We start from the raw sequence: 13,655 nt of genomic DNA, 5'->3' as shown, positions 1-13,655 counted from the left end.
TTCCGTTTTTGCCCCTAAATAGAAAATAGGGTGGGGGATTGGTTCACCCAACCGGCCCAACTTTCCGTCCATGGTTGGACCCCCAAACGGACTCGGAATTCAGTGAATTTTAGCTCGTTGGAAAGGTATTTCGACGATCTTCGATTTGATACCTTATTTGTCTCCATTGGATTATCCATCGCCGATTTACGAATATGCCAAAACCGCCTTTTAACACCATCGTGATGAATCTTCTCTCTTCTTTTAAACTCCATGAGAGTTATCAAATCATCACTAGGTTCATCCACGATCATTTGGTCCTCCTCCGAACCTTCGGGCTCAACTCGAATGGTCCACAGTTGTTGCCGACTCAAGGCCCGGGTTCGCGGTCCTGAAACCATAGGTTAACGGGTTAGAAATCCGGGGGATTTCACACTTCCCATTGTTGGGGCTCTGACATGTGGTGCATGGTTAAATCTGGAATGATTGTGTGAGGAGTTCTTCCGCTTAACTGAATGGAACCCTAGTTAAACAGGAGGTGTACCTAACCACTTGTGTTGAAGTGAGAGCTCTTTTATATCAGGATTCTTCCAAACCAATGACAACAAGGTTCAGAATAAAAAAGGGAATGAAGCTGACAATCCAAAGAGGGAATACACTTCTACTGAGAGATTTTTAAGGTTTTGATTCCTTTTGGTATTTCTACTTAGGGAGAGGGGTGAAGTGTTTTGACGGTATGTTTATATGGGGGACACTGCAAGAGGGAACACGGGCACATCTGATCCCAGAGGGTTTCAATACCCGAAGGTAATGAAATCAGATTGTCAAAATTGTTCTTTTCAATTCAATCTTGTTTCTCCTAAAATCGATCAAGACAGAATTTTAATGCTTACTTTCCTCTACTTGGTGGTTTGTAAGTTTGGCTTTTCTGTCACATTTTCTCCTGTTTTTCAATGAGGATTCTCACACAAATGTCTGCTGCTGCAGTGACGCTTTACATTGCTTTTTATTCGATTCATTGGATTTTGAGGTTTGACTGTCCTCTTTTATATCTCTTTCGGCATCTTTGCTTTTACATGAAGAAAAATCATTTTGTTATATGAGTTATAATTTTAATTAGGGATGAAAAGTGAGATTGTATATAATGGATGGAAGTGATGATTCTTTCCCCGGCTGCTCGACTATGATGACACTAAGCTATTTTTCTCTTTTGAGAATCCAAGCCAGGAATCTGATACATTGTTTTAAGCAATTGAAAATTTCTCCCTTTGATTTCTTTTCAGTACTTGATTTTCTTGAAAAATTGTTTGGGTGTCTGTTAGGATTATATTCACATCTTAAATGGCTTCTTATTGATATATTGGTCGAGTCGATCCTATCTGTCTCTTGAAGCATGACGATCTGATTCCAGTTTTTTCTATGTTTCTTGAATTTTAATAGTCTGTCTTCACTGCTAACCAGTTGCAATCTTTGACTTCTCAGCTTTTTTTATTGGCATTCTGTTGTTGGGTTTGAAGAATCCTGTTTTGAAACAGCTCTTTGGTTCTACGCAAGTGGTTTGGTGCTATACTTGGATTCAACTTTGTTTCTTTTCATATAAGTTCTACATGATCATTTGAACGATCGAGAATTAACATTCCTGCATTGTGCAATTCCAATGAAGGAAAACACCCTCTCGCAGGCAGGAGAGAATCACGATTCCATTAGCTTTTCTTCAGTTCAATGTTATTCACTTCCAAATTGTGAGTGTCACAAGTGCTCATGAATTCAGATTTCCATTCTCATACATTCATGTATTAATAGTTTGAGAAATAATGAAAAAGATAATTTGCAGGTTAGCAGATGTTTCAAGTTCCATGGATTGACCTATACTGAACGGTTTTGCATATGGGTCTGATCCCAAATTTTTTATCAACTATACGAACTTTTGTGTTCTGTCCGTGTATACAAACGTCTACGCTCTGTTCTCCAAGGGTTTTCTTCATCTTCGGTCTTTACAACTCTATAACTTGTAGACTCTACATTTTGCCGTAAAATATCTTCTGCGATTTCTTTGGTCAAGTGGAGAACTTTGGAAATGCGAAAGAAGTTAACAGACATGGATCAAAATGCAATCTTGTTTTTGCTGCCAGTAATGACTTGAATGTCATCTCTTTATTCGTTTACTAGTTTCATTTTTTTATGAGAAAAGATAAATGTTATTAGTACCTTAGATAAGAGACTTTCATATGAAAGCATACTTAGTCATGGTGTATGGTAAGGCTACATTTTCTACAGATAAACTTAGAAGCCATTGTCTAATGGTGTACGATTTGAAATCACAGTAGGTTCAAAATAGAGGTTAGCGGTGTTGCCACAAATGGGATCAAATTTCCTTGATCTGTGCTCCTTCATGTTGTGCATTTGGAATTGCTTTGATAATTTGACATAGAAGCTCATCCAAAAGATTTTCAGCTTGTTCTTCGCTTTGAAATTATTGTCCCAAATCAGGCTCATACTCTAGTTGAAGCAGTATACATGTTCACTTAAGGTGAACAGATACAAAGTTTAGTAGTATCTATTACAACTAATGTCTTCTAATATTATATGGAGGATACGGATGTTAAATGCTTGAGCCATTGTTGGAGTGTGGGCTGACTAAAACCCTTAATGCATGTTAATACCCTTCATATTACCTATTATATATACCAAAAGCCCATTTAGTGACATAATTCACTATCCTTAGTGGTTGGGATATTTTCTTATTACAAATCTTGGAGTTTTTCTCCAACCATATATAATAACAAGTTATATAAAAATTGAAAAGAACCATAACCCTAATTTAAGTAAAAGTCTTTACAAAAAAAAAAAAAAAAACTTTTAAGTAAAAGTTAATTGTACAAAGCAATAAAGGAGTTGTTAGTAAATTGTTTTGTCTTTGGTCCTAGTGGTCTAGCAGCACGAAAGGGAATGTGTCATATTGATTTTTTAGAGTGACTACATAATTACAAATTGGGTTCAGTGACCTTCATGGAGAAATGAGTCTTTTGGTCAGTCGACCTGCAGACCTGCATTCGAGAGATGCCAAAAAGATGACTTAAACTTAAGATGACATGGTAACTTCAAAAAAAAAATTCACCATCCTAAATACGGATTTTCTGATTTCCAAAAGAAGGATTTAGTATTTTGCATTTGATCATATAATTTGTTTTCTTACCTTTATATTGAATTCCAAAACCAGTGTGTCTTCTAAGTCCTCTTTCTCACTTATATAAGAGGTGAGTCTGTCTCTGACATTAGTAAAATTTAGTTTCTTCGTATGGCGTTCTTGCATGGGTATAAAGAATCTAGAGATGTTGCTGGTACATAATGATACAGTCAAGGAACTATTTTTCGGCGAATTTCGCTGGTTTCACCCCCTGGCAAAACGAAACCAGGGGGCAAAACGATATATTGCAGATTTTCTTGGCGATATCTGGCGATATATCGTGATATTTCGCAATATATCGCGATATATCGTGATATTTCGCAATATATCGCGATATATCGGAATTTTTTTTTCTTTTTTGTGATTTTATGTTATTTCTTGCACTTTTTAGGCGATTTCTCTCGCGATTCTATCACAATCTTACCAATTCTATCCCAATGATTCAAGACTCAAAATTTAATGTGCTAAATGTAATTAGGAGGAGAATCTACATAGAATAATTTATAAATAGGAAGACATTTTATAGCAAAATCTTCAAGATTAATGAGTAATTTACCAACTATATTCAAGTGATCTAGTCCTCAAAAGTTAACATGCCAAATGTGATTAGGGAAGAGTATATACATGAAATAATTTATAGAAACAATTTAAATTATGAAGGGATTTTGTAATAGAATCGTCAGTTAATCATTCCAACTATGTCCGAATGATTTAGGCCTTAGAAGGTAACACGTTAAATGTGGTTAGGTAGGAGATTTAAATGGAAATATTTATAGAAAATAATTTAAATTTACTACATATTTGCAACAAATTAGGATAGGCGTCAAATTTGGGTTCAAAATGATCAAAAATACCCCTGAAACTCGTGGGCAAAAATTACCGAAAGTCAACATGCCAAATGTGATTAGGGAAGAATGTATACATGAAATAATTTATGGAAACAATTTAAATTATTAATGAATCTTGTAATAGAATCCTTAGAGTGAATGGATAATCATTCTAAATATGTCTGAATGATGTAGGTCTCAGAAGGTAACATATTAAATGTGGTTAGGTAGGAGAATTTAAATAGAATAATTTTTAGGAAATAATTCAAATTTACCACATATTTGCATCAGATTAGGATATACATCAAATTTACCAAAATTATCGAATAAAAATACCTAAAAATAGGAGGCAAAATTATCTATTTGGGGGGGTGAAATATCGTCGATATATTGACGATATTTCTCTAGTTCGCCCGGTTCACTGGGTAGCGAACCTGGCGAATCGGGCGAAACTTCTTTTTTTTGGCCAAAACAAAAAAAATAGCGATTAAATTAAAAGAAAGAATTTAGGTCATAAGACCTATACAAACGGGAGGGATCCACAATAAACAAAGGTGGTATACCCCACCAAGATCTATCTAGAGATAACCTGCAAGCACCCTTAGCAAGAAAATCCGCATAGCCATTGCCAATTCTAGGAATATAACTAAAAGAAACCCTATGGAAGAAAGAACAACGCTTCAAAATATCTACTACTAAACTGAGACACATCCAATCCAAAGATGATTGGAGACCCAGAAGAGCCCTAACAACGGGTAAACAGTCTGAATGAAGATGCAAATCCACCGCTCCTAAAGAAGAGCCCAGAATAATGTCATCTCTAATTGCTTCAAGTTCAACTAAGGTTGGTGAAGCACTATGACCAAATCTGCTTTGAGTCGCTACAAAACCACCATTATAATCCCACATGATGCACCTCGACCTCCTTTGTGTGAAGTATTATCCCATGATCCATCAACAAAATTTTGAAAAAGAGCAAGTTCTTCAGAAATGATGTGACTAGGCCTTAAATACGAATCCCCATGAGCCCTTTGAGATTTCAAATATGTGGAGTTATAATTTAGAGATAATTATTGTTGCCCCCTTATAATTTGATTTTATTATTAATAAAACCCTGTTCTTTATAAAATTACTGTTGCCCCCCTTCCTTATTATAGTGTTAAGTAGCCGTTAAGTTTGAATATTTAATGTCTAATTTGCCCTTCATTTAAATTAAGAAATCAAAAGACAATGCTACCCCATTTATAAAAACCAGATTAAATGTTAATTTTACCCTAAACTTCATTTATTTTGAATGAATGAAATGGGCAAAATCCAAATTCGATTTGGTTTCCCACCTTCACTAGACTTCATTTATTTTGAATGAATGAAATGGGCAAAATCCAAATTCGATTTGGTTTCCCACCTTCACTAAACTTCATTTATTTTGAATTAAAGAAATGGGCAAAATCCAAATTTGATTTTTCCCACCTTGACTAAACTTCATTTGTTTTGAATTAAAGAATTGGGCAAAATCCAAATCCAATTTGGTTTCTCGCCTTCACTAAGCTTCATTTATTTTGAATTAACGAAATGGGTAAAATCCAAATCCGATTTGGTTTCCCACCTTCAATAAATTTCATTTACTTTGAATTAAAGAAATGAGCAAAATTCAAATTCAATTTGGTTTCCCACCTTCACTAAACTTCATTTATTTAGAAAATATTTTAGGTGATATTCAGTTTCCAATTTGAGTTGAATTCGATTTTCCTTCCTCTTTGGTTTCTATTTGAGTTTTATTCAATTATTCTTTCTTTATTTGGTGGGTTTCTTTTTAAGAATAAAATCGATTATAGTTATTTTTTTCTCCACATTTATTTAAGGGTACTACTGTAACTTGACAAAAGGGTAAATAAGTAAAGAGACAAGTATAAGAGTATTTTGGGGCTTTTGATAAAATATAAAGATGCCACATCATCAGTAGGGTACTACTTGACAAAAGGGTAAATAAGTAAAGAGACAAGTATAAGGGTATTTTGAGGTTTTTGATAAAATATAAAGATGCCACATCATTAGTAAACTAACGGAACTTAACGGTAGGGGGGCAATAGTAATTATATACAAAGTTAAACGTTGGGTTAGTAATTTTGAAAAGTACAGGGATACAGTAGTAATAAAATCAAATTATAGGGGGCCAATAGTAATTATCCCTATAATTTATGAAATTAACTGTTTGATTAACCGAATATGTGGAATGAAATCTGTGGATTCATCTATGATTTTTGTGAATGCACAAATGTTTGATGTTTTAATAATAGAGATGAAATCTCTAGATTTCACCCTATACCCAAATCTACAGATTTACGTTTTTAGTGTAAAAAGATGAATCTCTAGATTTCATGAATCTAGAGATTTTCACAACCAAACACGTAAAAATTTTGCATTCATGAATCCAGAGATTTGAAATCTCTGAATTCATGTAACCAAACAGGCCCTAAACAAATGTTCTTAGTATCTGTATCTGCTGCTTACATCTTTGTTCAATGCCTTCCCTGCTTAGCTCCGTCCACTGCAGATGCTTAGATTTTAATGGTAATGCCCTCTGTTTTTAATTTCTCAGTAGCTAGGGTCTTCACACTAGTGCTCCTGGGTCTTGGATCGCTGATAAGCAAGCTCTCTTAGGATACCTAGCTGATTTTGTTTACTTGAATTGACCTGAACCTGCAGCTTGGTTAAAGTTCAACATCACATGTATGTTTTTACTTTGATCAGCCAGAAGAAAAACCATTTGCATTATAGTAACTAAAAGCAAGTACATTGAAGTAGCTCAAACATGGTAGTGGTAGTAGTATCAACATAATAAAACACATATAGAACCCTATTTACAATGCCCAAAAGCTGAGGAAGCAAGTCAGGTATTTCCAGGTAGTAGTATATGGTGTGGCATTTCTACTCACACCATATGAAGAACTAAATGAGTTTTCTCTTCTTATTCACTGCTTCTTCAATATTTGGTTGCATTTTCTGCAGATTAAATCCGTTATTTGAATCAAATCTTTCCATTATGGCTGTTGAACTTGGGTTAAGAGAGGGACCAGCTGTTTCTTCATCATCATAATGGATAAGAGATGTCTTACTTTCCTGCAGCATCTTCTCCTCTTCATCCCCATGGGTGTCCTCATCTTCCTCTTCATCCCCATCAGTGTCCTCATCAGTGTCCTCTTCATCCCCATCAGTGTCTGACCATTCGAAGAAATCTGCAACCAACTTAGCACTGGATTGTTCATTAGGTATCTGCTGGGACGATTCCTCGTCTTCAGAGAACACCTTCCAAAATTTCACGTTGACACAAGCATGGTACGATTCTACATGCTGCACAGTTAATTTCTCGATGGCAGCTTTGGTTTGGAAGAACAACCCATTAACATTGAAATGGTGTAGGTAGATTGCTTCTCGAGAAGTCGTCTCAACACAAGTTTTGATCGAACATTTAGAGTAAATCTTCTTTCCTCTGAAACAGATAGAAGATTGGATTACAATATCAATATTTGCTGTCTGTACCCAAGGTTTGACTGCCAAAACAACACACAGAATTGGGAGTGAACCATGATCGATAGCAATTGAGCTGCTTCCCTCATGTTGGCCGAAATAATTACGGTTAAACCTTCCCTGCATATAGAAAGACTGAAGAGGGTAAATAAATAGATTTAAAAAAAAAAAAGAGGAAAAAGAAATTAAGATTTGTCAATCACAGAAAGAAGGGAAGAAAGAAAGATAAGAAACCTGTCCGTGTAATTTCCTAGTTGTCTCTGTTAGTTTGTTGCAACAATATACCATCAGCTCTTGCAGCGATTCGAATTCTTCGATACCATGAATTTTCTCTAGCTTTTCACAGTGGGCGATTTTCAGAACTCTGAGTCTTTTCAGTCTTGACAAATTCTGGAGCTCCGTCAATTTGGAAAAACCACTCAAATGCAACTTTTCCAGTGATTCAAACTCCTCGAGACTGTGAATTTCCTCCAGGTTTTTACAATTGCAGATTTCTAAAATTCTGAGTCTTTTTAGGTTTGACAAACCAGGTAACTTTGTCAATTTGTCACAACAATCCACTTTCAACTCTTCCAAGAACTCAGCTTTGTGGAGACCATGGATTTCCTTCGTGTTTTTATTGTTGCTGATTTGTAAAACTCTCAATCCCGTCAGGCTTAACAGATTTAATAACTCTGTTAATTTGTCACAGTTCTGAACTTCTGACACTTCTAAGGATTCTGTTCCTTCAAAGCTATTTATTTTTAACACCTCTAAGCTTGAGAGCTTTGAAGAGTTATCCGGTAAATTTAAAGCCAGAGTACATTGCAGATAAAAGCGAACCAAACTCCTCATTCTACCCATAGATGTTGGTAGCTTCCCTAGCTTAAAACACCATATGGTGTTTAATTCCTCAAGCTTCTGTAACTGCCCTACCCCATCTGGCAATTCTTCAATTTCTGTACCTGCTACCGAAAGCTTAACTAAGTGTTTCAGATCAGCTATGCATGCTGGTAACTTTTTGATTGATATACAGTGATCGAGAATTAGAATTTGGAGAGAAGTCATCTGACAAATACCATCTGGAAGTTCCTGAAGAGATTTGCACTTTGTAAGATCCAATATTTTTAAGTAAGGAAACCAAGCAAAGAAGTTGGGAGAGCAAGAGAGAGCCAAACATCCAGACATGATAAGAACCTTCAACTTTTGGAACCGCTGCCAACAATGAAATTGAAAAAGAAAAAAAGAATTAGAAATTGAAAATTAATAAAATGAGAGAGAGAAAGAGATAATTGCAGAACTATACCTGATTTTCATTTCTGGGTGTAGCATTCCAAGCTTTTTTGATATGTTTACTTGATAATTGAAGATGAACTATTTCCTTGTGATAAAAATTGGCTGGTAGAATTTTTGGAGCACAACCCTCCAGTCTCAACCACCTTAATTTAGAAGGAAGGGATGATAAGTCCCCATTGATAGTCCTAATGTTAAGATTGAGAAATCTTAACTGGGTCATGTTTGCAAAATCTTCCCAATTTAGATCATCTGCGGTATTAAGTAGGATACCTTCAACCATACTAGTTCCCTATATCAAAGAAATAGTATTAATTCCAAGTTGAGAAAACTTTGATAAAAGCATATGGGAACTGAATAAACAAAAGAAAAAGAAAAAAAAAAATTGTAAATGGCTTAGAGCCTGAATAAAGAAGGCAAAACAATGTCTCTTACCATGTCTTCTTTTAATAGTTGCTTGATGACATCATAAGTCCACAATCTATTATATTTGGTGAGGTCCCCACCACCATCTTTGGAGACAATTCTCCTTCCCATGTATCTAAGTTGATCATGCATTATCAATGTAGTCTCCACAATCTTAATGAGGTGTTTTCGAGCAAGTTCTTTTATTGCAAGTCTTGGATGCAATCCACAAGCTTCCCGTATAGAAATTACTTCTTCTACCCCGCATCCAGCAAGATTGCATGCGATGTCAAGAAATACAATTTTTGCACAATCACTTAAGTTATCGTAACTTACCTTTAATTTCTCAAAAACCTTGTCATCATAGCTTTCTATTGACATTCCAGGGACCTTTTCATCATTAATATCCTTCAATGCTCGTAATGTATCTTTCCACTCTCCTATGTCATTATTATCAAATAAAAAAGAACCCAACACCTCTAGAGTTAGAGGTAACCCATCAACATACTGGACAATTTCTTGTGAAAGCTTGTTATATTTTTCGGGAGGTTCATTTTTTGAGAAGGCATGGAAACTAAAGAGTTGAAGAGATTTTTTGAAATCCATTACTTCAGGGTTGTAGATTTGGATAAATTTACGTGTATTCAGACTTCCTTCATTTCTTGTAGTTATAAGGACCCTGCTTCCTTGACCAAACCAATTGACTCCACCAGCTAGTGCATCAAGTTGTTTATGATCATCCACATCATCAAGAATAATAAGAACTTCTGCTTTATGAAGTCTTTCTTTTATCATCTTTGATCCTTGAGAAACCATGCTTATGTTGGGGACCCCTTCACAAATATCTTTGAGAATCTGATTTTGTAAGCAAACCAAACCTTTATCTCCTTGTGATGCTTCTTCTCTAACGTTTGCAAGAAAGCTACTCCCACTAAACTTTCTGAAGATGGAATTATACATAGCCTTGGCAATGGTGGTCTTTCCAAGCCCTCCCATCCCACATATTGCCACAAACTGTACATCATCGGAACCAACACTTAGTAAAGAATGCAATGCATTTATGTGTGAATCTATTCCAATAAGATATTCACATTCATCCAAGGGGGTGCTACCACTTAATTCTTTCAAAGCCTTCAGAACAATTGAGTCAATTGAAATTGACTGTTCCCTGCAATTTTTCATGAAGAAAGGGAGTTCACAAAATAAGCATGGATGAGGAAATCTTTAGCAAACAACATACTAATAGATTACATGACTTTTTGATGGAAAAGGAAAAAATAGAAAAGAATAGGGATAAAGTGTGTTAATCTATAGTGATTAGATGTGAAATATTTTTGATAAATCAAACCAAATATATCTATTTATGTTTTTGATAAACATAAGTTTAACCTATCACAGAGAAGTAATTAAGACTTACTTAATATCTGCGTCAACCTTGAGATGCCACCCCTTGAGATTCCCCACCCCCTTCAATGCAATTTTCCACTTCTCCACTTGAGCAGACTCGTACTTCCTCTGGTGCTCTTGAAATGGTCCCTTAAAAGTTCCAGTCTGATTTCTAACATCCCGGGGTTCAACACCAATGAATATGGGAAGAATGGTCTGAGCTTCAGATAAATGGCACTCCCATATCTCAGCAAGTTCCATGAGGCAATATTTGCTCTCTGCGTAGTTCTCAGAGAAGACGGGAATGAAGATTTTAGACCCACGGATTGCTCTCAAAAGCAAGGAACAAATCTCTTCTCCTTCAGGGAGCTCTTGGCTGTCTTCGAAGGCATGGATCTCATGTCGTTTTAGCTCTTTGTGAAGTAGAAAGACGAAGTTTCTGCGAGTATCTGAACCTCTGAAATTGATAAACACATCATAAGAAGACGGCCGTACAATGGAAGAGATAGATGATGATGATGATGAAGCCATATATGCTTCAATTTGCAGCAGTTGGTTGGTTCTGGATCTCGATCTTTTCTTCTTTTTCTCGTCTGTTGCTGTGTGCACAAGGGGGAAAATCTCAAATTACTTTTAATACTCAGAAAAGTTGATTGAGACCTGAGATTCAACGGAACCTGCAAGACTGGCAGGTGGAACCTGCGAGGAAAGTGCTGGGGCTACTTTTAACGTACATGGAAGATTCAAGGAAAGCTCTAAATAAAAAATAGGCCCACCCAATTGGAAGTTATGACTGAAAAGTTCTATCAATTCTTAATTTGTTGAATTTTTTATAATAAGCCTATGGAAGTCAAGACTGAATTTGAATGGTTAAGATGCCTTGTTCCAGAATCCAATGCTTACTGTTGCGAAATCTGGATTAATTCAAGCATTGACCCTTTATATCTGTTAGCAGTGTGCAGATGCCAATTTGTTATCTTTAATCATATCCTATTAGTGCTGAAACTTGATTGCATGTGCATTCAGATGTATCAGTGAGATCCTTCATCATGTAAAGGCATCAATTATTGTATGTGGTTTTGATACTTCTCTATATGGGTATGTTTTTGCTGGTTCTTGTAATCCATTCTTAGAAAAGGACTGATATAGCGGTCTTCAGAGTAAGATATATAATCCAGTTCACAAGATGAAATTTTGCTGTAAGTTGGTGAATTCTCTTTGTTTAGCATGTTACCATAGTATCTTGTGTTGATTGGTGACTTAGTGAATGTTTCCTGTTGGTAGTTTTGTTCCTTAGTGTTAGTTTTGCTGCCTGTGCATGGTTAAATCTGAAATGATCGTGTGAAGAGTTCTTCCACTTAATTTAACCCCAGTTGTACCTAACCACTTATGCTGAAGTGAGAGTGTTTTAGATCAGCTTTTTTCCAGACCAACAACAACAAGGTTCAGAATAAAAAAGAGAATGAAGCTGACAATCCGAAGAGGAATACACTTCTATTGAGATATTTTTAGGGTCTTGATTACTTTTGGTATTTCTACTAGAGCCGAGGGTGAAGTGTTTTAACGGTACGGTTATCTGGGGGAGACTGCAAGAGGGAACATGGCATCTGGTCCCAGAGGGTTTCCATTCCAGAAGGTAATCAAATAAGATTGTCAAAATTGTTCTCTTCAATTCAGTCTTGTTTCTCCCCCTGAGGTCTCGATCAAAACATAATTTTAATGCTTATTTTCTTCTGCTTGTGGTTTGTGAGTTTGGCTTTTCTGTCACATTTTCTCCTGTCTTTCAATGAGGATTTTCACACGAAGATCTGAAGCTGCATGATTATCTGATTCCAGCTTTTACGTATCTTGAATTTTGATAGTCTTTGTCTTCGCTGCTACTGCAGACCGGAGTTACAGTCTTTTGTCGTCTCAGCTTTTCTTATTGGTATTTTGTTGTGGGGTTTGAAAATTCCTGCTTTGAAACAATTTCTTAGTTCTACACAAGTGCTTTTATTCAAGTTGGGTTCAACTCTGTTCTTCTCATTTAAATTCCACACGATCATTCCAAATTAACATTGCTACATCATGCAATCCCAATGAAGAGAAGCACAGGGCAGCACCCTCTTGCAGGCAGGAGAGAATTGTGTTGGCATCAACCTTTTTTTGGTTCAATGTTTTTCACTTTCCATTGGGTTAGTGTCATGAGTGCTCATGAACTAGGACTCAGATCTCAATTTTCTTCATTCATTCATGTGTTAACAGTTTGGGAAATAATGAAAAAGATAAATACAGGTTAGCCGAAGCTTCAAGCAATAATGGAGTGAGCTATGCTGAATGATGTTGCAGCTTAGTCTGATCCCAAATTTTCTATCAATATATACAAACTTTTGTGCTCTGTCCTCCGAGGATGTTATCAATCCTCAGTCTTTTACAAGCTTGTATACAATTTACATAGTGCAGTAAAATGTCTTCTGTAATGTCTTTGGTCAAGTGGAGAACTGTGGAAATGTAATCTAACTGCAATCTTGTTTTTGCTGCCCATCATAACTTGGATACCATCTCTTTATCATTTACTAGTTTCATTTGATCATATAGTTTGTCCTCTTACCTTGGAAGTGTAAATCTTGTTCAAGCTTGTAGTGCTGCTTATGGACACTCCAGTGCTGATTATAGATTATTATTCCCCATCAGCACTTAACATTGTCTCATAAGCTAACATTGAATTCCAAAACCAAAGTGCCTTCTAAGTCCCTTTTCATCATCGATGTAAGAGGGTGACTCTGTAGCTTACACCAACACGTGGGATTCCATTTCAGCCAACAACCAGTCTCTTTCTCACGGCTTATAGAGATACGGATTGGGCCGATTCGATTGATCAATGATCCACAAGTGGCTACTATGTCTACTTAGGGCATAACTTAATCTCTTGGAGTTCAAAGAAACAACTAACTATGGCCCACTCAGCTATAGAGTCTAAATACGAAGGGGTTGCTAATGCTACTGCTGAGTTGGTATGGTCATGTCAGCTTATACATGAACCTGGGACAGCTACTTCTACCCTAACACTATATTGTAATAATATTTGTGCC

The 13,655-nt window shown here is 36.1% G+C and overlaps 1 protein-coding gene and 3 non-coding genes across 4 annotated transcripts; 3 read left to right on the top strand and 1 right to left on the bottom strand.

Moving 5' to 3' along the window:
• Positions 1-802: 802 nt before the first annotated feature.
• On the top strand, positions 803-918 carry LOC149005541 (small nucleolar RNA snoR98). The gene has a single exon (XR_016170034.1). It is a non-coding gene; the product is annotated as a small nucleolar RNA snoR98 (small nucleolar RNA).
• Positions 919-1,127: 209 nt separating this feature from the next.
• Positions 1,128-1,219, top strand: LOC149005540 (small nucleolar RNA Z103). The gene has a single exon (XR_016170056.1). It is a non-coding gene; the product is annotated as a small nucleolar RNA Z103 (small nucleolar RNA).
• Positions 1,220-6,582: 5,363 nt separating this feature from the next.
• On the bottom strand, positions 6,583-11,209 carry LOC149005539 (TMV resistance protein N-like). Its single transcript, XM_089169564.1, has 5 exons — positions 10,616-11,209; positions 9,229-10,366; positions 8,807-9,085; positions 7,756-8,715; positions 6,583-7,641 (listed from the first exon to the last, which is right to left on the bottom strand). Exons 1-5 carry the CDS (start codon positions 11,113-11,115, stop codon positions 6,943-6,945), a joined length of 3,576 nt encoding a protein of 1,191 aa, XP_089025690.1. The 5' UTR covers positions 11,116-11,209; the 3' UTR covers positions 6,583-6,942.
• Positions 11,210-12,828: 1,619 nt separating this feature from the next.
• On the top strand, positions 12,829-12,929 carry LOC149005538 (small nucleolar RNA Z122). The gene has a single exon (XR_016170045.1). It is a non-coding gene; the product is annotated as a small nucleolar RNA Z122 (small nucleolar RNA).
• The last annotated feature ends 726 nt before the right edge of the window (positions 12,930-13,655 follow it).

Source organism: Hakea prostrata, chromosome 9 (genome assembly GCF_041222555.1).
Source record: "Hakea prostrata isolate BN-2017 chromosome 9, UWA_Hpros_2, whole genome shotgun sequence".
In the NCBI taxonomy this organism is placed as follows: Eukaryota; Viridiplantae; Streptophyta; class Magnoliopsida; order Proteales; family Proteaceae; genus Hakea; species Hakea prostrata.
This window is presented reverse-complemented; position numbering and strand designations above follow the sequence as displayed.